Source organism: Neolamprologus brichardi, chromosome 3 (genome assembly GCF_056152115.1).
Source record: "Neolamprologus brichardi isolate AB-2024 chromosome 3, ASM5615211v1, whole genome shotgun sequence".
In the NCBI taxonomy this organism is placed as follows: domain Eukaryota; kingdom Metazoa; phylum Chordata; class Actinopteri; order Cichliformes; family Cichlidae; genus Neolamprologus; species Neolamprologus brichardi.
In genome coordinates this window covers 49237501-49258519 of record NC_142106.1, presented here as the reverse complement: position 1 = coordinate 49258519, position 21019 = coordinate 49237501, and the positions used below count along the sequence as shown (strand labels likewise).

The following is a 21019-nucleotide window of genomic DNA, read 5'->3' as shown; positions in this document are numbered from 1 at the left end:
TCGACAGCAGACAGGAGACGACAGAGACAATGTTTACACAAAAGGGAAATCGGGGCAGAGAGGAGGGGAACACGGCTGAAGTCTGACTGACGAGACAGGGGAAGCAGAACTGAACATAATGCACACAGGACAAGAGGATATCACATAAAAAGAGGAAAGAGAGAATCACCTAGTGAGACTCAGATGAACTAAACACAGAGAGTGTGGGACAGAGGGAGAACAAGAGCGACATGGAGACAAGACAGAGACTTGACATCCATAACCAGACATGACTAACTACATATAGGGGTGCTGGTGAGAACACACAGAGGTGACAAAACTCTGTGAAATAACAACTTGGATCAGGGCTCTGAAAACGTAACATAAGAATCAATAATTCCCCAAAGAGTGAACAAGACCAAACAATACAATAAACATAACAACAAACTTAAAACACTGGGTCAAAGCCCAGGACCATGAAAGATTCGGGACTAGATGTTACAACCCCTGATACTGTAACATCTAGTCCTTTTACTGAAACTTAATAATTAACACTTACACGATCAGTTTCACTTCATCTTATTAATGAAGGTCCAATAGTCCGTTGACATTATCTTCTGTCCTTTCATAAAGGACGGCTTAGTGTATTCTTTGATAAAGGAGGTACTTATCAAGGGTTGAATAACTTCTTTATCTCTAGCATGTAATAAATACAAGTCAGTTTTATTATGGCTGCAGTCCAGCTAAATCCTGGTCTTTTTCACACAGATAGGAGCCCTGTTGTTTAAATGTTCAACCACATGTTTAGTTTTGTTATCTGATCTGTCTGCTAAACCACTCATCTTCTTTGCTCTCTTTTTATGCTCAATAAAAGAAGCAATTAGAAAGTGAAACCTCAACATTTAGGAAAGATGAAGATCTTCTGATTTAATCAAAAACTTGTTATTTATGTAGCCATTTTAAACAGAGGCAGCTACTTACGTAAACACACCACTACATCATCCAGTAAGTGCTAAAGTCTTCTCTGGAAATTCCCCGGTTGTACATTGGATTTTTTTATGGTTTTATTTTCTAATTGGTGGTGTACACAGCTGTAAAACTTTATAAGTTGTGTTAGAAAAGCAAAGAACAATTTCACTGAAGAGCTCTGCCCATTGTCAACCTGAATTTGTAAATGCGGTTGTGGGTCCTCTGTGTGATTCATCAGCAACAACAGAAGGAAACTATTTCCATTACATTGATCCGTCACATCATAGAGCCAATGGAATGCAATGTCTTCCACTTAGCAGAGAATCTTATTTTCTTTCAAGATACAGTTGTAGGAAACTTAAATAAAAACCTTTTATTTAGTAGAATATGCTAAATTCACAATCTGAAGGCCAACTCTACCAGAGAACGTCAGGAGAAGTTTAAACGAGCAGCTCAGTACTTTCAATAAGTGCTTCAGGATCGACATCCTTTCTTTTTACATTAAAAAAAAATATCTGTACTTTCCCAACCAGATTTTTGGAAATAGAAAGTCAGTTTTCTGTATTGAAGTGTATTTGTGATTAGTCACAAAAACACATAGCCCAAGAAGAAAAAGTGTTCCCCCAAAGGGTCTTTAAACTCTGAAACAACTTGAAACTAAGATAAAGAATAAAAACAGTGAGGGATAAAATACAGAAAACAATATCAAGATTAAATCAAATAGAATATTTAAATAACAAAATAAAATCTTATAAAAGCTGGGCCATGACACAGGACATGTCAGTGTGTGTGTGTGTGTGTGTGTGTGTGTGTGTGTGTTTCATAATCCTACCGCCTGTATATTTTTAAGATAAATAAACTGTGAGAAGTAAACTGCACAAAAAGTTGAATGTATGAAAAATTATACAAATCAAAACATATATTCAAACTGATATTTAAGGAGTGAAGGGTTGTCTTAGCTAGCCACACCATTGCTTGCTCTGCCTTTCTATTATTGTCTCTTTCCTTGCACAAAGCTTTCAAGTAGTGTGAAGTTGTGTTAACAGAGAGCGCCCAAAATGGTACAATGCATGTTGATGGCAAAAATTCAGTCACAAAACTATGCTTTTACATTTTTATGTGACTTTACAGAATTCCTGTTGTATTGCGGATGCTGTTTTCAACTAATTTGTTGAAAAGTTGAAAAGAAAGGTGAAACGAAAATAGAAATCAAGTTGTGTTGTGCTGTGTTGTTATTTTTTATTCCAGTTTGATTCTAATACTTTTTTTCAAATCTGTTTAGTCTACTTTGAATAATTGAAACCATTGCAATGATTTCTATTTATTAAAAAAAAAACACTGCAAATTAGTATTAGTGTTGTTTTATGCAGTAGCAGCACTACTGGATAAAACAGAAGACGGCGATGATATACACACATCACCAGCCTTCCAGCTAGTGACATCTAGTGGTTTCTTTGGGGTATTGCAATTAACAAACCCTGCTCCGACCCTGCTCTGATGAAATGCTGTCTGGTTTTTACAGTTTTTTCTGATTGCTTACAGTTTTTTCTGATTGCTTACAGTTTTTTCTGATTGCTTAAGCACATTTTTTGTAACTATTGGCTATTTTTGCAAAACTCTACACACAAATAAGAAAACCTGTCACCCAATTATCAAAACATTGTAGTTCTCTTGCAAAAGCGAACACAGCTAGATTAACTCTTCACACCTTCGTAAAAATGGTGTTTTCGTATCAAACAGTACACACAAGCCATCATCTACTAAGCACACAATGCGCTAACTGCACACTGATGGTATGAATAAAAAACACATCTGGCTTTTGCTTTCTCTGTGCACAAGGTAGGCTATGTCAGTTAACTTCAAGTACTATTACAGTTTTTTCTGAATGCTTAAACCCTAACTGTGATTCTTATAGCACAATTCCTAAAACTATTAATACTTATAGCAAAACCACTCACTGAGTTTGCAAATCTAAAAGCACAAACACTGCTTTGCACTCAGTTTGCAATTTTGTAACACACACTTTGCAAAACTGTAGGCACAACTCACTGCTTACACTCAATTACCAAATTTCCAACACACTCCTAGCAAAATTATACACATGTATGGCTATCATTAACACTATTTTGCCAACTGTCTGGCACACTTTCACTTGTGAAAACTTTTTTAGATAATTAGTTCACTTTGCAATCAGCCTAAGCACTATAATACAGGTAAGCTCTGTGTGTGGAGTACAATGGAGGGAGCAGGAAGAGTGAGAAGTAGAGGAGGCCGAGGAAGAGGACGTGGAGGTGAAGAAGTAGGATGAAGAGGACGACAAGGACAAGGAGGAGCAAGAGGAGGATGAGAAGGGGGGAGAGGAGGACGAGGAGGGGGGAGAGGAAGGGTAAGAAGAGTAAGAAACAGAATAACTGATGACATCAGGGCTACAATAGTGGACCATGTCATCAACCATGGGATGACCCTGAGGGAAGCTGGCCAACGGGTTCAGCCTAAACTGAGCCGCTACACTGTGGCAAGCATCATTAGGACATTTCGAAATGAGAATCGGTAAGTACTTTGTAGCACTGCCATACTCTAATGAGAAACACAACAGTACCATACATGCAAAAATACTGAAATTGTTACTTTACAGAATTGCTAGACGTCCAGATGTTGGGGGCAGAGGCAGAATGTTCACTCCAGAGCAAGAGACCCATATAGTGAACATGGTGATTGCCAATAATGCAATAAGACTGCGCGAAATACAGCAGCGCATAATTGATAATGACACCATCTTTCAAAATATACACAGTGCAAGCATTTCTACACTAAGTCGTGTACTTGCGCGCCACAGAATAAGAATGAAGCAAATTTACAGAGTTCCTTTCGAGAGAAACACAGAACGTGTAAAGCAACTGCGATATGACTATGTGCAGGTAAGCTAGTGTCATTGGTTCTGAATTTGGAAGTGCATACTGTAATGCTGTGCATGGGCCTGATGTGTTGCATTTGTTTTGTCTTGTCCAGAGAGTGATGGAACTAGATGCAGATGCAACGGGACATGAGCTACTTTTTGTAGATGAGGCTGGTTTTAACCTCAGTAAAACCAGGAGACGTGGCAGGAACATAATTGGACACCGTGCCATCATCAATGTCCCAGGACAACGTGGTGGTAACATAACCATGTGTGCAGCTATAAGCCAAAATGGTGTTGTTCACCATCATGCAACCATAGGCCCATACAACACTGCACACATTATTGCATTCCTGGACACCTTGCATGACATGCTCACTGTTCAGAGACCAGAGCAGACCCGATATGTCATCATATGGGACAATGTTAGTTTCCATAGGGCTGCTTTGGTCCGCAACTGGTTTACAGACCACCCATCCTTCATGGCACTCAACCTCCCTCCATACTCTCCATTCTTAAATCCCATCGAGGAGTTCTTCTCTGCCTGGCGCTGGAAAGTGTACAACCGTCATCCTCATCAACAGGTAGCCCTTTTACAGGCAATGGAGGAGGCATGTGGAGATATTGACCAGGCATCATGTCAGGCCTGGATACGGCATTCAAGGAGATATTTTCCCCGGTGCCTTGGACTGGAGGATATCGCATGCGATGTCGATGAAATTTTGTGGCCGGACCCAGAAAGACGACATGATGTAGGCTCATTGTCTTTTTTTTCCCTTTTTTTTGTGAAATTCCTATTTTGTGTTCTGACTTTGTCTTGGTTTTGATGAGTGTGAATAAACACCAATACTTGAAGTTTGGATCCTTGTATGTTTACATGACACTATGACAAAAGTGTGACCTCGAATTGACATCTGTACACAGAGAAAGCAAAAGCCAGATGTGTTTTGTATTCATACCATCAGTGTGCAGTTGGCGCATTGTGTGCTTAGTAGATGATGGCTTGTGTGTACTGTTTGATACGAAAACACCATTTTTACGAAGGTGTGAAGAGTTAATCTAGCTGTGTTCGCTTTTGCAAGAGAACTACAATGTTTTGATAATTGGGTGACAGGTTTTCTTATTTGTGTGTAGAGTTTTGCAAAAATAGCCAATAGTTACAAAAAATGTGCTTAAGCAATCAGAAAAAACTGTAAGAATGGAGAGTATGGAGGGAGGTTGAGTGCCATGAAGGATGGGTGGTCTGTAAACCAGTTGCGGACCAAAGCAGTCCTATGGAAACTAACATTGTCCCATATGATGACATATCGGGTCTGCTCTGGTCTCTGAACAGTGAGCATGTCATGCAAGGTGTCCAGGAATGCAATAATGTGTGCAGTGTTGTATGGGCCTATGGTTGCATGATGGTGACCAACACCATTTTGGCTTATAGCTGCACACATGGTTATGTTACCACCACGTTGTCCTGGGACATTGATGATGGCACGGTGTCCAATAATGTTCCTGCCACGTCTCCTGGTTTTACTGAGGTTAAAACCGGCCTCATCTACAAAAAGTAGCTCATGTCCTGTTGCATCTGCTTCTAGTTCCATCACTCTCTGGACAAGACAAAACAAATGCAACACATCAGGCCCATGCACAGCACTACAGTATGCACTTCCAAATTCAGAACCAATGACACTAGCTTACCTGCACATAGTCATATCGCAGTTGCTTTACACGTTCTGTGTTTCTCTCGAAAGGAACTCTGTAAATTTTCTTCATTCTTATTCTGTGGCGTGCAAGTACACGACTTAGTGCAGAAATGCTTGCACTGTGTATATTTTGAAAGATGGTGTCAATTATCATATCATTATCAATTATGCGCTGCTGTATTTCGCGCAATCTTATTGCATTATTGGCAATCACCATGTTCACTATATGGGTCTCTTGCTCTGGAGTGAACATTCTGCCTCTGCCCCCAACATCTGGACGTCTAGCAATTCTGTAAAGTAACAGTTTCAGTATTTTTGCATGTTGTGTTTCTCATCAGAGCATGGCAGTGCTACAAAGTACTTACCGATTCTCATTTCGAAATGTCCTAATGATGCTTGCCACAGTGTAGCGGCTCAGTTTAGGCTGAACCCGTTGGCCAGCTTCCCTCAGGGTCATCCCATGGTTGATGACATGGTCCACTATTGTAGCTCTGATGTCATCAGTTATTCTGTTTCTTACTCTTCTTACCCTTCCTCTTTCCCCTCCTCGTCCTCTTCTTGCTCCTCCTTGTCCTCTTCCTCTAACTTCCTCTAACCCTCTTGCTTCTTCACCTACACGTCCTCTTCCTCCAACTTCTTCACCTCCACGTCCTCTCCCTCGGCCTCCTCTGATTCTCACTCTTCTCACCCTTACTGCTCCTTCCATTGTACTCCACATAGACAGCTTACCTGTGGCCTGTTTATAGTGCTTAGGCTGATTGCAAAGTGGACTAATTATCTAAAACAGTTTTTACATGTGAAAGTGTGCCAGACAGTTGGCAAAATAGTGTTAATGATAGCCATACATGTGTATAATTTTGCTAGGAGTGTGTTGGAAACTTGGTAATTGAGTGTAAGCAGTGAGTTGTGTTTAAAGTTCTGCAAAAAGAGTGTTGTGCAGTGAATTGTGCCTACACACTTGCAAAGTGTGTGTTACAAAATTGCAAACTGAGTGCAAAGAAGTGTTTGTGCTTTTAGTTTTGCAAACTCAGTGAGTGGTTTTGCTATAAGTATTAATAGTTTTAGGAATTGTGCTATAGGAATCACAGTTAGGGTTAAAGCCATTAGAAAAAACTGTAATACACCCCTTCTCTGGATCAAAAGCAGTTCAATGACATGAAAAAGAAAGACTTACAGCACCAGGTATTCCCAGGCAGTCTCCCATCCAAGTACTAACCAAGCCCAGCCCTGCTTAGCTTCCGAGATTAGACGAGGTCAGGAGTGCTCAGGGTGGTATGGCTGTAAGCTACTACTGCCCACAGCACAATGTGTCAATTTATGGAATCAAGCAATGAGGTGGCCAGTACCTGAAGTTACGAACACAATCCTATAACCCTACCTGCATGCTTGCCTAATACCCTAAGCCAAAGACTCAGTTTAGCATTTATCCAGCAGCACAGGCCCTGGATTTTTGAAGATGGCCTCAGGAACCAGCACAGGGCCTGGTGTGGTGTAGTTAGCCTCGGCCAGCAGCACTGGCCCTGGTGTGTTGTAGGTGGCCTCAGCCAGCAGAACAAGACATTGGTGAAAAAAGCCAAAAGCAATGTTGTTAATGTGCCCTCATTAATGGGCATCTGCTTTGGGTCTTTTAATACACCCCTTCTCTGGATCAAAAGCAGTTCAATGACATGAAAATGAAAGGCTTACAGCACCAGGTATTCCCAGGCAGTCTCCCATCCAAGTACTAACCAAGCCCAGCCCTGCTTAGCTTCCGAGATCAGACGAGGTCAGGCGTGCTCAGGGTGGTATGGCCGTAAGCTGCTGCCCACAGCACAATGTGTCAATTTATGGAATCAAGTGATGAGGTGGCCAGTACCTGAAGTTACGAACACAATCCTATAACCGTACCTGCATGCTTGCCTAATACCCTAAGCCAAAGACTCAGTTTAGCATTTATCCAGCAGCACAGGACCTGGAATTTGAAGATGGCCTCAGGAACCAGCACAGGGCCTGGTGTGGTGTAGTTAGCCTCGGCCAGCAGCACTGGCCCTGGTGTTTAATAGGTGGCCTCAGCCAGCAGAACAAGACATTGGTGAAAACAGCCAAAAGCAATGTTGTTAATGTGCCCTCATTAATGGGCAGCTGCTTTGGGTCTTTTAATACACCCCTTCTCTGGATCAAAAGCAGTTCAATGACATGAAAATGAAAGGCTTACAGCACCAGGTATTCCCAGGGAGTCTCCCATTCAAGTACTAACCAAGCCCAGCCCTGCTTAGCTTCCGAGATTAGACGAGGTCAGGCATGCTCAGGGTGGTATGGCCGCAAGTTGTTGCCCACAGCACAATGTGTCAATTTATGGAATCAAGTGATGAGGTGGCCAGTACCTGAAGTTACGAACACAATCCTATAACCCTACCTGCATGCTTGCCTAATACCCTAACCCAAAGACTCAGTTTAGCATTTATCCAGCAGCACAGGCCCTGGATTTTTGAAGATGGCCTCAGGAACCAGCACAGGGCCTGGTGTGGTGTAGTTAGCCCCTAACAGTGATTTTCATATTAATGAAGACGGGAAATGGGACGGGAAATACGGGAAATGATGAAAATAGAATAAAGTTTTGTTTTTTCTCTAAAGTGTGTTTATCAAATTTAAATAATTGAACGTGTGAGTTACAGTGTAAACTAGAAAAATTTGCATTTCCTGCGAAAATGCTGTGTGGATGCTTTAAAGCTGAAGCTTTCTGCTGAAAACTGCTTAAAAAGCTGAAAATAGCTGAAGAAGCTGAAGTCAGTATCTGAAAAGTTGTTGAAATTGTAATAACTTTGTAGATGAATAACAACTGAGCAAAAATATAATAACTTTGAAGAAACTTAAGAAGAAACATAAAGTGTTTGCAAAAATCCTATATGAAAAGGGGAATATAGCAGAAATGTTGTAACTCAGCAGAAACATAGTAACTTGGCAGAAATAGTACAACATGGCAAAAGTGTTGTAATACAGCAGAAATGTTAATATGTAGCACAAACCTAAAAACTTTGAAAAATGTTGTAAGAGTACAACTTAATATACAGTAGTATAATAGTAACACGTAGTCGAAATGCAAAACAGGAACTGAAATAGTATAATTCAGCAGAAAAGTAATAACTTTAGCAGAAATATTGGAAATGCAAAACGGCCAGCTTCAAAAAGCTGAAGTTCTAGCTAATGTTTCTGCTAAGGCAGAAACATTAGAAAAGTCACAAAGGAACTGCCGGCAGATACACAAAGCTAAGGCAAAAATGACATGCCTAGCAATGTTTACAAATAGGAACACACACAGACACATAACCCATGTTCAGAAAACAATGCGTACAAAAATAGATGCAAGCATATACACAGACATAGAAACACATACACACAAGGGCACACAGAGACAAACAGAGCATGAAGTGTCCTGTAAGTTTCTGTGCCAGTCAATAAGTCTGAATCTGGTCAAGTTGAAATCACTAATGGATGCTGGTCACCAACGAATAAAAATTGAGTCACAAAGCACACACAAACACACACACTTCTGTAAAGTTATGAGAAATTCAAAAACTTTTTCAAAAACTGACATCGGCTTCTTCAGGGTTTTTTTTCAGCTTTATATTTTCAACTGTATCTATGAGAGTCAAAAAGCCTGGATCTGCTCAAGTTGAATCCACCAATCAAAGCCTTTCATTTTCATGTCATTGAACTGCTTTTGATCCAGAGAAGGGGTGTATTAAAAGACCCAAAGCAGCTGCCCATTAATGAGGGCACATTAACGACATTGCTTTTGGCTGTTTTCACCAATGACTTGTTCTGCTGGCTCAGGCCACCTACAACACACCAGGGCCAGTGCTGCTGGCCGAGGCTAACTACACCACACCAGGCCCTGTGCTGGTTCCTGAGGCCATCTTCAAAAATCCAGGGCCTGTGCTGCTGGATAAATGCTAAACTGAGTCTTTTGCTTAGGGTATTAGGCAAACATGCAGGTAGGGTTATAGGATTGTGTTCGTAACTTCAGGTACTGGCCACCTCATCACTTGATTCCATAAATTGACATATTGTGCCGTGGGCAGCAGCTTACGGCCATACCACCCCGAGCACGCCTGACCTCGTCTGATCTCGGAAGCTAAGCAGGGCTGGGCTTGGTTAGTACTTGGATGGGAGACTACCTGGGAATACCTGGTGCTGTAAGCCTTTCATTTTCATGTCATTGAACTGCTTTTGATCCAGAGAAGGGGTGTATTAAAAGACCCAAAGCAGCTGCCCATTAATGAGGGCACATTAACGACATTGCTTTTGGCTGTTTTCACCAATGTCTTGTTCTGCTGGCTGAGGCCACCTACAACACACCAGGGCCAGTGCTGCTGGCCAAGGCTAACTACACCACACCAGGCCCTGTGCTGGTTCCTGAGGCCATCTTCAAAAATCCAGGGCCTGTGCTGCTGGATAAATGCTAAACTGAGTCTTTGGCTTAGGGTATGAGGCAAGCATGCAGGTAAGGTTATAGGATTGTGTTCGTAACTTCAGGTACTGGCAACCTCATCACTTGATTCCATAAATTGACACATTGTGCTGTGGGCATCAGCTTACGGCCATACCACCCTGAGCACTCCTGACCTCGTCTGATCTCGGAAGTTAAGCAGGGCTGGGCTTGGTTAGTACTTGGATGGGAGACTGCCTGGGAATATCTGGTGCTGTAAACCTTTCATGTCATTGAACTACTTTTGATCCAGAGAAGGGGTGTATTAAAAGACCCAAAGCACCTGCCCATTAATGAGGGCACATTAACAACATTGCTTTTGGCTGTTTTCACCAATGTCTTGTTCTGCTGGCTGAGGCCACATACAACACACCAGGGCCAGTGCTGCTGGCCGAGGTTAACTACACCACACCAGGCCCTGTGCTGGTTCCTGAGGCCATCTTCAAATTCAAGGTCCTGTGCTCCTGGATAAATGCTAAACTGAGTCTTTGGGTTAGGGTATTAGGCAAGCATGCAGGTAGGGTTATAGGATATTCTTCGTAACTTCAGGTAATGGCCACCTCATCACTTGATTCCATAAATTGACACATTGTGCTGTGGGCAGCCGCTTACGGCCATACCACCCTGAGCACGCCTGACCTCGTCTGATCTCGGAAGCTAAGCAGGGCTTGGTTTGGTTGGTACTTGGATGGGAGACTGCCTGGTAATACCTGGTGCTGTAAGCCTTTCATTTTCTTGTCATTGAACTGCTTTTGATCCAGAGAAGGGGTGTATTAAAAGACCCAAAGCAGCTGCCCATTAATGAGGGCACATTAACAACATTGCTTTTGGCTGTTTTCACCAATGTCTTGTTCTGCTGGCTGAGGCCACCTACAACACACCAGGGCCAGTGCTGCTGGCCGAGGCTAACTACACCACACCAGGCCCTGTGCTGGTTCCTGAGGCCATCTTCAAAAATCCAGGGCCTGTGCTGCTGGATAAATGCTAAACTGAGTCTTTGGCTTAGGGTATTAGGCAAGCATGCAGGTAGGGTTATAGGATTGTGTTCGTAACTTCAGGTACTGGCCACCTCATCACTTGATTCCATAAATTGACACATTGTGCTGTGGGTAGCAGCTTACGGCCATACCACCCTGAGCACGCCTGACCTCGTCTGATCTCGGAAGCTAAGCAGGGCTGGGCTTGGTTAGTACTTGGATGGGAGACTGCCTGGGAATACCTGGTGCTGTAAGCCTTTCATTTTCATGTCATTGAACTGCTTTTGATCCAGAGAAGGGGTGTATTAAAAGACCCAAAGCAGATGCCCATTAATGAGGGCACATTAACAACATTGCTTTTGGCTTTTTTCACCAATGTCTTGTTCTGCTGGCTGAGGCCACCTACAACACACCAGGGCCAGTGCTGCTGGCCGAGGCTAACTACACCACACCAGGCCCTGTGCTGGTTCCTGAGGCCATCTTCAAAAATCCAGGGCCTGTGCTGCTGGATAAATGCTAAACTGAGTCTTTGGCTTAGGGTATTAGGCAAGCATGCAGGTAGGGTTATAGGATTGTGTTCGTAACTTCAGGTACTGGCCACCTCATCACTTGATTCCATAAATTGACACATTGTGCTGTGGGCAGCAGCTTACGGCCATACCACCCTGAGCACGCCTGACCTCGTCTGATCTCGGAAGCTAAGCAGGGCTAGGCTCTGTTAGTACTTGGATGGGAGACTGCCTGGGAATACCTGGTGCTGTAAGCCTTTCATGTCATTGAACTGCTTTTGATTCAGAGAAGGGGTGTATTAAAAGACCCAAAGCAGCTGCCCATTAATGAGGGCACATTAACGACATTGCTTTTGGCTGTTTTCACCAATGTCTTGTTCTGCTGGCTGAGGCCACCTACAACACACCAGGGCCAGTGCTGCTGGCCGAGGCTAACTACACCACACCAGGCCCTGTGCTGGTTCCTGAGGCCATCTTCAAAAATCCAGGGCCTGTGCTGCTGGATAAATGCTAAACTGAGTCTTTGGCTTAGGGTATTAGGCAAGCATGTAGGTAGGGTTATAGGATTGTGTTCGTAACTTCAGGTACTGGCCACCTCATCACTTGATTCCATAAATTGACACATTGTGCTGTGGGCAGCACCTTACGGCCATACCACCCTGAGCACGCCTTACCTCGTCTGATATCGGAAGCTAAGCAGGGCTGGGCTTGGTTAGTACTTGGATGGGAGACTGCCTGGGAATACCTGGTGCTGTAAGCCTTTCATTTCCATGTCATTGAACTGCTTTTGATTCAGAGAAGGGGTGTATTAAAAGACCCAAAGCACCTGCCCATTAATGAGGGCACATTAACGACATTGCTTTTGGCTGTTTTCACCAATGTCTTGTTCTGCTGGCTGAGGCCACCTACAACACACCAGGGCCAGTGCTGCTGGCCGAGTAAACTACACAAAACCAGGCCCTGTGCTTGTTTCTGAGGCCATCTTCAAAAATCCAGGTCCTGTGCTGCTGGATAAATGCTAAACTGAGTCTTTGGGTTAGGGTATGAGGCAAGCATGCAGGTAGGGTTATAGGATTGTGTTCGTAACTCCAGGTACTGGCCACCTCATCACTTGATTCCATAAATTGACACATTGTGCTGTGGCCAGCAGCTTACAGCCATACCACCCTGAGCATGCCTGACCTCGTCTGATCTCGGAAGCTAAGCAGGGCTTGGCTTGGTTAGTACTTGGATGGGAGACTGACTGGGAATACCTGGTGCTGTAAGCCTTTCATTTTCATGTCATTGAACTGCTTTTGATCCAGAGAAGGGGTGTATTAAAAGACCCAAAGCAGCTGCCCATTAATGAGGGCACATTAACGACATTGCTTTTGGCTGTTTTCACCAATGTCTTGTTCTGCTGGCTGAGGCCACCTACAACACACCAGGGCCAGTGCTGCTGGCCGAGGCTAACTACACCACACCAGGCCCTGTGCTGGTTCCTGAGGCCATCTTCAAAAATCCAGGGCCTGTGCTGCTGGATAAATGCTAAACTGAGTCTTTGGGTTAGGGTATTAGGCAAGCATGAAGGTAGGGTTATAGGATTGTGTTCGTAACTTCAGGTACTGGCCACCTCATCACTTGATTCCATAAATTGACACATTGTGCTGTAGGCAGCAGCTTACGGCCATACCACCCTGAGCACGCCTGACCTCGTCTGATCTCGGAAGCTAAGCAGGGCTGGGCTTGGTTAGTACTTGGATGGGAGACTGCCTGGGAATACCTGGTGCTGTAAGCCTTTCATTTTCATGTCATTGAACTGCTTTTGATCCAGAGAAGGGGTGTATTAAAAGACCCAAAGCAGCTGCCCATTAATGAGGGCACATTAACGACATTGCTTTTGGCTGTTTTCACCAATGTCTTGTTCTGCTGCTGAGACCACCTACAACACACCAGGGCCAGTGCTGCTGGCCGAGGCTAACTACACCACACCAGGCCCTGTGCTGGTTCCTGAGGCCATCTTCAAAAATCCAGGGCCTTTGCTGCTGGATAAATGCTAAACTGAGTCTTTGGCTTAGGGTATTAGGCAAGCATGAAGGTAGGGTTATAGGATTGTGTTCGTAACTTCAGGTACTGGCCACCTCATCACTTGATTCCATAAATTTACACATTGTGCTGTGGGCAGCAGCTTACGGCCATACCACCCTGAGCACGCCTGATCTCGGAAGCTAAGCAGGGCTGGGCTTGGTTAGTACTTGGATGGGAGACTGCCTGGGAATACCTGGTGCTGTAAGCCTTTCATTTTCATGTCATTGAACTGCTTTTGATCCAGAGAAGGGGTGTATTAAAAGACCCAAAGCAGCTGCCCATTAATGAGGGCACATTAACGACATTGCTTTTGGCTGTTTTCACCAATGTCTTGTTCTGCTGGCTGAGGCCACCTACAACACACCAGTGCCAGTGCTGCTGGCCGAGGCTAACTACACCACACCAGGCCCTGTGCTTGTTCCTGAGACCATCTTCAAAAATCCAGGGCCTGTGCTGCTGGATAAATGCTAAACTGAGTCTTTGGCTTAGGGTATTAGGCAAGCATGCAGGTAGGGTTATAGGATTGTGTTCGTAACTTCAGGTACTGGCCACCTCATCACTTGATTCCATAAATTGACACATTGTGCTGTGGGCAGCAGCTTACGGCCATACCACCCTGAGCACGCCTGACCTCGTCTGATCTCGGAAGCTAAGCAGGGCTGGGCTTGGTTAGTACTTGGATGGGAGACTACCTGGGAATACCTGGTGCTGTAAGCCTTTCATTTTCATGTCATTGAACTGCTTTTGATCAAGAGAAGGGGTGTATTAAAAGACCCAAAGCAGCTGCCCATTAATGAGGGCACATTAACGACATTGCTTTTGGCTGTTTTCACCAATGTCTTGTTCTGCTGGCTGAGGCCACCTACAACACACCAGGGCCAGTGCTGCTGGCTGAGGCTAACTACACCACACCAGGCCCTGTGTTGGTTCCTGAGACCATCTTCAAAAATCCAGGGCCTGTGCTGCTGGATAAATGCTAAACTGAGTCTTTGGGTTAGGGTATGAGGCAAGCATGCAGGTAGGGTTATAGGATTGTGTTCGTAACTTCAGGTACTGGCCACCTCATCACTTGATTCCATAAATTGACACATTGTGCTGTAGGCAGCAGCTTATGGCCATACCACCCTGAGCACTCCCGACCTCGTCTGATCTCGTAAGCTAAGCAGGGCTGGGCTTGGTTAGTACTTGGATGGGAGACTGCCTGGGGCGTGGTTAGTACTTGGATGGGACACTGCCTGGGAATACCTGGTGCTGTAAGCCTTTCATTTTCATGTCATTGAACTGCTTTTGATTCAGAGAAGGGGTGTATTAAAAGACCCAAAGCAGCTTCCCATTAATGAGGGCACATTAACGACATTGCTTTTGGCTGTTTTCACCAATGTCTTGTTCTGCTGGCTGAGGCCACCTACAACACACCAGGGCCAGTGCTGCTGGCCGAGGCTAACTACACCACACCATGCCCTGTGCTGGTTCCTGAGACCATCTTCAAAAATCCAGGGCCTGTGCTGCTGGATAAATGCTAAACTGAGTCTTTGGCTTAGGTTATTAGGCAAGCATGCAGGTAGGGTTATAGGATTGTGTTCGTAACTTCAGGTACTGGCCACCTCATCACTTGATTCCATAAATTGACACATTGTGCTTTGGGCAGCACCTTACGGCCATACCACCCTGAGCACGCCTGACCTCGTCTGATCTCGGAAGCTAAGCAGGGCTGGGCTTGGTTAGTACTTGAATGGGAGACTTCCTGGGAATACCTGGTGCTGTAAGCCTTTCATTTTCATGTCATTGAACTGCTTTTGATCCAGAGAAGGGGTGTATTAAAAGACCCAAAGCAGATGCCCATTAATGAGGGCACATTAACGACATTGCTTTTGGCTGTTTTCACCAATGTCTTGTTCTGCTGGCTGAGGCCACCTACAACACACCAGGGCCAGTGCTGCTGGCCGAGGCTAACTACACCACACCAGGCCCTGTGCTGGTTCCTGAGGCCATCTTCAAATTCCAGGTCCTGTGCTGCTGGATAAATGCTAAACTGAGTCTTTGGCTTAGGGTATTAGGCAAGCATGCAGGTAGGGTTATAGGATTGTGTTCGTAACTTCAGGTACTGGCCACCTCATCACTTGATTCCATAAATTGACACATTGTGCTGTGGGCAGCAGCTTACGGCCATACCACCCTGAGCACTCCTGACCTCGTCTGATCTCTAAAGCTAAGCAGGGCTGGGCTTGGTTAGTACTTGAATGGGAGACTGCCTGGGAATACCTGGTGCTGTAAGCCTTTCATTTTCATGTCATTGAACTGCTTTTGATCCAGAGAAGGGGTGTATTAAAAGACCCAAAGCAGATGCCCATTAATGAGGGCACATTAACAACATTGCTTTTGGCTGTTTTCACCAATGTCTTGTTCTGCTGGCTGAGGCCACCTACAACACACCAGGGCCAGTGCTGCTGGCCGAGGCTAACTACACCACACCAGGCCCTGTGCTGGTTCCTAAGGCCATCTTCAAAAATCCAGGTCCTGTGCTGCTGGATAAATGCTAAACTGAGTCTTTGGGTTAGGGTATTAGGCAAGCATGCAGGTAGGGTTATAGGATTGTGTTCGTAACTTCAGGTACTGGCCACCTCATCATTTGATTCCATAAATTGACACATTGTGCTTTGGGCAGCAGCTTACGGCCATACCACCCTGAGCGCGCCTGACCTCGTCTGATCTCGGAAGCTAAGCAGGGCTGGGCTTGGTTAATACTTGGATGGGAGACTGCCTGGGAATACCTGGTGCTGTAAGCCTTTCATTTTCATGTCATTGAACTGCTTTTGATCCAGAGAAGGGGTGTATTAAAAGACCCAAAGCAGCTGCCCATTAATGAGGGCACATTAACGACATTGCTTTTGGCTGTTTTCACCAATGTCTTGTTCTGCTGGCTGAGGCCACCTACAACACACCAGGGCCAGTGCTGCTGGCCGAGGCTAACTACACCACACCAGGCCCTGTGCTGGTTCCTGAGGCCATCTTCAAAAATCCAGGGCCTGTGCTGCTGAATAAATGCTAAACTGAGTCTTTGGCTTAGGGTATTAGGCAAGCATGCAGGTAGGGTTATAGGATTGTGTTCGTAACTTCAGGTACTGGCCACCTCATCACTTGATTCCATAAATTGACACATTGTGCTGTGGGCAGCAGCCTACGGCCATACCACCCTGAGCACGCCTGACCTCGTCTGATCTCGGAAAATAAGCAGGGCTGGGCTTGGTTAGTACTTGGATGGGAGACTGCCTGGGAATACCTGGTGCTGTAAGCCTTTCATTTTCATGTCATTGAACTGCTTTTGAACCAGAGAAGGGGTGTATTAAAAGACCCAAAGCAGCTGCCCATTAATGAGGGCACATTAACGACATTGCTTTTGGCTGTTTTCACCAATGTCTTATTCTGCTGGCTGAGGCCACCTACAACACACCAGGGCCAGTGCTGCTGGCCGAGGCTAACTACACCACAACAGGCCCTGTGCTGGTTCCTGAGGCCATCTTCAAAAATCCAGGGCCTGTGCTGCTGGATAAATGCTAAACTGAGTCTTTGGCTTAGGGTATTAGGCAAGCATGCAGGTAGGGTTATAGGATTGTGTCCGTAACTTCAGGTACTGGCCACCTCATCACTTGATTCCATAAATTGACACATTGTGCTGTGGGCAGGATCTTACGGCCATACCACCCTTAGCACGCCTGACCTCATTTGATCTCGGAAGCTAAGCAGGGCTGGGCTTGGTTAGTACTTGGATGGGAGACTGCCTGGGAATACCTGGTGCTGTAAGCCTTTCATTTTCATGTCATTGAACTGCTTTTGATCCAGAGAAGGGGTGTATTAAAAGACCCAAAGCAGCTGCCCATTAATGAGGGCACATTAACGACATTGCTTTTGGCTGTTTTCACCAATGTCTTGTTCTGCTGGCTGAGGCCACCTACAACACACCAGGGCCAGTGCTGCTGGCCGAGGCTAACTACACCACACCAGGCCCTGTGCTGGTTCTCGAGGCCATCTTCAAAAATCCAGGGCCTGTGCTGCTGGATAAATGCTAAACTGAGTATTTGGCTTAGGGTATTAGGCAAGCATGCAGGTAGGGTTATAGGATTGTGTTCGTAACTTCAGGTACTGGCCACCTCATCACTTGATTCCATAAATTGACACATTGTGCTGTGGGCAGGATCTTACGGCCATACCACCCTTAGCACGCCTGACCTCGTTTGATCTCGGAAGCTAAGCAGGGCTGGGCTTGGTTAGTACTTGGATGGGAGACTGCCTGGGAATACCTGGTGCTGTAAGCCTTTCATTTTCATGTCATTGAACTGCTTTTGATCCAGAGAAGGGGTGTATTAAAAGACCCAAAGCAGATGCCCATTAATGAGGGCCCATTAACAACATTGCTTTTGGCTGTTTTCACCAATGTCTTGTTCTGCTGGCTGAGGCCACCTACAACACACCAGGGCCAGTGCTCCTGGCCGAGGCTAACTACACCACACCAGGCCCTGTGCTGGTTCCTGAGGCCATCTTCAAAAATCCAGGGCCTGTGCTGCTGGATAAATGCTAAACTGAGTCTTTGGCTTAGGGTATGAGGCAAGCATGCAGGTAGGGTTATAGGATTGTGTTCGTAACTTCAGGTACTGGCCACCTCATCACTTGATTCCATAAATTGACACATTGTGCTGTGGGCAGCAGCTTACGGCCATACCACCCTGAGCACGCCTGACCTCGTCTGATCTCGGAAGCTAAGCAGGGCTGGGCTTGGTTAGTGCTTGGATGGGAGACTGCCTGGGAATACCTGGTGCTGTAAGCCTTTCATTTTCATGTCATTGAACTGCTTTTGATCCAGAGAAGGGGTGTATTAAAAGACCCAAAGCAGATGCCCATTAATGAGGGCACATTAACAACATTGCTTTTGGCTGTTTTCACCAATGTCTTGTTCTGCTGGCTGAGGCCACCTACAACACACCAGGGCCAGTGCTGCTGGCCGAGGCTAACTACACCACACCAGGCCCTGTGCTGGTTCCTGAGGCCATCTTCAAAAATCCAGGGCCTGTGCTGCTGGGTAAATGCTAAACTGAGTCTTTGGCTTAGGGTATTAGGCAAGCATGCAGGTAGGGTTATAGGATTGTGTTCGTAACTTCAGGTACTGGCCACCTCATCACTTGATTCCATAAATTGACACATTGTGCTGTGGGCAGCAGCCTACGGCCATACCACCCTGAGCACGCCTGACCTCGTCTGATCTCGGAAGCTAAGCAGGGCTGGGCTTGGTTAGTACTTGGATGGGAGACTGCCTGGGAATACCTGGTACTGTAAGCCTTTCATTTTCATGTCATTGAACTGCTTTTGAACCAGAGAAGGGGTGTATTAAAAGACCCAAAGCAGCTGCCCATTAATGAGGGCACATTAACGACATTGCTTTTGGCTGTTTTCACCAATGTCTTGTTCTGCTGGCTGAGGCCACCTACAACACACCAGGGCCAGTGCTGCTGGCCGAGGCTAACTACACCACACCAGGCCCTGTGCTGGTTCCTGAGGCCATCTTCAAAAATCCAGGGCCTGTGCTGCTGGATAAATGCTAAACTGAGTCTTTGGCTTAGGGTATTAGGCAAGCATGCAGGTAGGGTTATAGGATTGTGTTCGTAACTTCAGGTACTGGCCACCTCATCACTTGATTCCATAAATTGACACATTGTGCTGTGGGCAGCAGCTTATGGCCATACCACCCTGAGCACGCCTGACCTAGCTTGATCTCGGAAGCTAAGCAGGGCTGGGCTTGGTTAGTACTTGGATGGGAGACTGCCTGGGAATACCTGGTGCTGTAAGCCTTTCATTTTCATGTCATTGAACTGCTTTTGATCCAGAGAAGGGGTGTATTAAAAGACCCAAAGCAGCTGCCCATTAATGAGGGCACATTAACGACATTGCTTTTGGCTGTTTTCACCAATGTCTTGTTCTGCTGGCTGAGACCACCTACAACACACCAGGGCCAGTGCTGCTGGCCGAGGCTAACTACACCACACCAGGCCCTGTGCTGGTTCCTGAGGCCATCTTCAAAAATCCAGGGCCTGTGCTGCTGGATAAATGCTAAACTGAGTCTTTGGCTTAGGGTATTAGGCAAGCATGCAGGTAGGGTTATAGGATTGTGTTCGTAACTTCAGGTACTGGCAACCTCATCACTTGATTCCATAAATTGACACATTGTGCTGTGGGCAGGATCTTACGGCCATACCACCCTGAGCACGCCTGACCTCGTCTGATCTCGGAAGCTAAGCAGGGCTGGGCTTGGTTAGTACTTGGATGGGAGACTGCCTGGGAATACCTGGTGCTGTAAGCCTTTCATTTTCATGTCATTGAACTGCTTTTGATCCAGAGAAGGGGTGTATTAAAAGACCCAAAGCAGCTGCCCATTAATGAGGGCACATTAACGACATTGCTTTTGGCTGTTTTCACCAATGTCTTGTTCTGCTGGCTGAGGCCACCTACAACACACCAGGGCCAGTGCTGCTGGCCGAGGCTAACTACACCACACCAGGCCCTGTGCTGGTTCCTGAGGCCATCATAAAAAATCCAGGGCCCGTGCTGCTGGATAAATTCTAAACTGAGTCTTTGGGTTAGGGTATTAGGCAAGCATGCAGGTAGGGTTATAGGATTGTGTTCGTAACTTCAGGTACTGGCCACCTCATCACTTGATTCCATAAATTGACACATTGTGCTGTGCGCAGCAGCTTACGGCCATACACCCCTGAGCATGCCTGACCTCGTCTGATCTCGGAAGCTAAGCAGGGCTGGGCTTGGTTAATACTTGGATGGGAGACTGCCTGGGAATACCTGGTGCTGTAAGCCTTTCATTTTCATGTCATTGAACTGCTTTTGATCCAGAGAAGGGGTGTATTAAAAGACCCAAAGCAGATGCCCATTAATGAGGGCACATTAACAACATTGCTTTTGGCTGTTTTCACCAATGTCTTATTCTGCTGGCTGAGGCCACATACAACACACCGGGGCCAGTGCTGCTGGCCGAGGCTAACTACACCACACCAGGCCCTGTGCTGGTTCCTGAGGCCATCTTCAAAAATCCAGGGCCTGTGCTGCTGGATAAATGCTAAACTGAGTCTTTGGCTTAGGGTATTAGGCAAGCATGCAGGTAGGGTTATAGGATTGTGTTCGTAACTTCAGGTACTGGCCACCTCATCACTTGATTCCATAAATTGACACATTGTGCTGTGGGCAGTAGCTTACGGCCATACCACCCTGAGCACGCCTGACCTCGTCTGATCTCGGAAGCTAAACAGGGCTGGGCTTGGTTCGTACATAGATGGGAGACTGCCTGGGAATACCTGGTGCTGTAAGCCTTTCATTTTCATGTCATTGAACTGCTTTTGATCAAGAGAAGGGGTGTATTAAAAGACCCAAAGCAGCTGCCCATTAATGAGGGCACATTAACG

General features: G+C 45.6%; 2 protein-coding genes, 4 non-coding genes and 22 pseudogenes across 6 annotated transcripts; 24 read left to right on the top strand and 4 right to left on the bottom strand.

Annotated features, from left to right (window-relative positions):
• Positions 1-3355: 3355 nt before the first annotated feature.
• On the top strand, positions 3356-4733 carry LOC148105441 (uncharacterized; the record flags this gene model as incomplete). Its single annotated transcript, XM_087838371.1, has 5 exons — positions 3356-3498; positions 3584-3866; positions 3958-4329; positions 4429-4596; positions 4701-4733. Coding segments are annotated over 5 exons (999 nt in total), but the record flags the coding sequence as incomplete, so codon positions are not given.
• A 283-nt stretch (positions 4734-5016) lies between these two features.
• On the bottom strand, positions 5017-6256 carry LOC148105440 (uncharacterized). Its single transcript, XM_087838370.1, has 3 exons — positions 5904-6256; positions 5534-5828; positions 5017-5442 (listed from the first exon to the last, which is right to left on the bottom strand). Exons 1-3 carry the CDS (start codon positions 6254-6256, stop codon positions 5017-5019), a joined length of 1074 nt encoding a protein of 357 aa, XP_087694496.1.
• A 449-nt stretch (positions 6257-6705) lies between these two features.
• On the bottom strand, positions 6706-6824 carry LOC148105439 (5S ribosomal RNA; annotated as a pseudogene).
• A 393-nt stretch (positions 6825-7217) lies between these two features.
• Positions 7218-7336, bottom strand: LOC148105438 (5S ribosomal RNA). The gene has a single exon (XR_015718870.1). It is a non-coding gene; the product is annotated as a 5S ribosomal RNA (ribosomal RNA).
• Positions 7337-7725: 389 nt separating this feature from the next.
• Positions 7726-7844, bottom strand: LOC148105437 (5S ribosomal RNA; annotated as a pseudogene).
• Positions 7845-9601: 1757 nt separating this feature from the next.
• On the top strand, positions 9602-9720 carry LOC148105436 (5S ribosomal RNA; annotated as a pseudogene).
• A 390-nt stretch (positions 9721-10110) lies between these two features.
• Positions 10111-10229, top strand: LOC148105435 (5S ribosomal RNA; annotated as a pseudogene).
• Positions 10230-10612: 383 nt separating this feature from the next.
• LOC148105434 (5S ribosomal RNA) lies at positions 10613-10731 on the top strand (annotated as a pseudogene).
• A 390-nt stretch (positions 10732-11121) lies between these two features.
• On the top strand, positions 11122-11240 carry LOC148105433 (5S ribosomal RNA). The gene has a single exon (XR_015718869.1). It is a non-coding gene; the product is annotated as a 5S ribosomal RNA (ribosomal RNA).
• A 390-nt stretch (positions 11241-11630) lies between these two features.
• On the top strand, positions 11631-11749 carry LOC148105432 (5S ribosomal RNA; annotated as a pseudogene).
• Positions 11750-12133: 384 nt separating this feature from the next.
• On the top strand, positions 12134-12252 carry LOC148105431 (5S ribosomal RNA; annotated as a pseudogene).
• A 389-nt stretch (positions 12253-12641) lies between these two features.
• LOC148105430 (5S ribosomal RNA) lies at positions 12642-12760 on the top strand (annotated as a pseudogene).
• Positions 12761-13150: 390 nt separating this feature from the next.
• Positions 13151-13269, top strand: LOC148105429 (5S ribosomal RNA). The gene has a single exon (XR_015718868.1). It is a non-coding gene; the product is annotated as a 5S ribosomal RNA (ribosomal RNA).
• Positions 13270-13658: 389 nt separating this feature from the next.
• On the top strand, positions 13659-13767 carry LOC148105428 (5S ribosomal RNA; annotated as a pseudogene).
• Positions 13768-14157: 390 nt separating this feature from the next.
• On the top strand, positions 14158-14276 carry LOC148105427 (5S ribosomal RNA). Its single transcript, XR_015718683.1, has one exon. It is a non-coding gene; the product is annotated as a 5S ribosomal RNA (ribosomal RNA).
• A 390-nt stretch (positions 14277-14666) lies between these two features.
• On the top strand, positions 14667-14819 carry LOC148105426 (5S ribosomal RNA; annotated as a pseudogene).
• Positions 14820-15209: 390 nt separating this feature from the next.
• Positions 15210-15328, top strand: LOC148105425 (5S ribosomal RNA; annotated as a pseudogene).
• Positions 15329-15717: 389 nt separating this feature from the next.
• Positions 15718-15836, top strand: LOC148105424 (5S ribosomal RNA; annotated as a pseudogene).
• Positions 15837-16226: 390 nt separating this feature from the next.
• On the top strand, positions 16227-16345 carry LOC148105423 (5S ribosomal RNA; annotated as a pseudogene).
• A 390-nt stretch (positions 16346-16735) lies between these two features.
• LOC148105422 (5S ribosomal RNA) lies at positions 16736-16854 on the top strand (annotated as a pseudogene).
• Positions 16855-17244: 390 nt separating this feature from the next.
• On the top strand, positions 17245-17363 carry LOC148105421 (5S ribosomal RNA; annotated as a pseudogene).
• Positions 17364-17753: 390 nt separating this feature from the next.
• LOC148105420 (5S ribosomal RNA) lies at positions 17754-17872 on the top strand (annotated as a pseudogene).
• Positions 17873-18262: 390 nt separating this feature from the next.
• On the top strand, positions 18263-18381 carry LOC148105419 (5S ribosomal RNA; annotated as a pseudogene).
• Positions 18382-18771: 390 nt separating this feature from the next.
• LOC148105418 (5S ribosomal RNA) lies at positions 18772-18890 on the top strand (annotated as a pseudogene).
• Positions 18891-19280: 390 nt separating this feature from the next.
• LOC148105417 (5S ribosomal RNA) lies at positions 19281-19399 on the top strand (annotated as a pseudogene).
• A 390-nt stretch (positions 19400-19789) lies between these two features.
• On the top strand, positions 19790-19908 carry LOC148105416 (5S ribosomal RNA; annotated as a pseudogene).
• Positions 19909-20298: 390 nt separating this feature from the next.
• On the top strand, positions 20299-20417 carry LOC148105415 (5S ribosomal RNA; annotated as a pseudogene).
• Positions 20418-20807: 390 nt separating this feature from the next.
• LOC148105414 (5S ribosomal RNA) lies at positions 20808-20926 on the top strand (annotated as a pseudogene).
• The last annotated feature ends 93 nt before the right edge of the window (positions 20927-21019 follow it).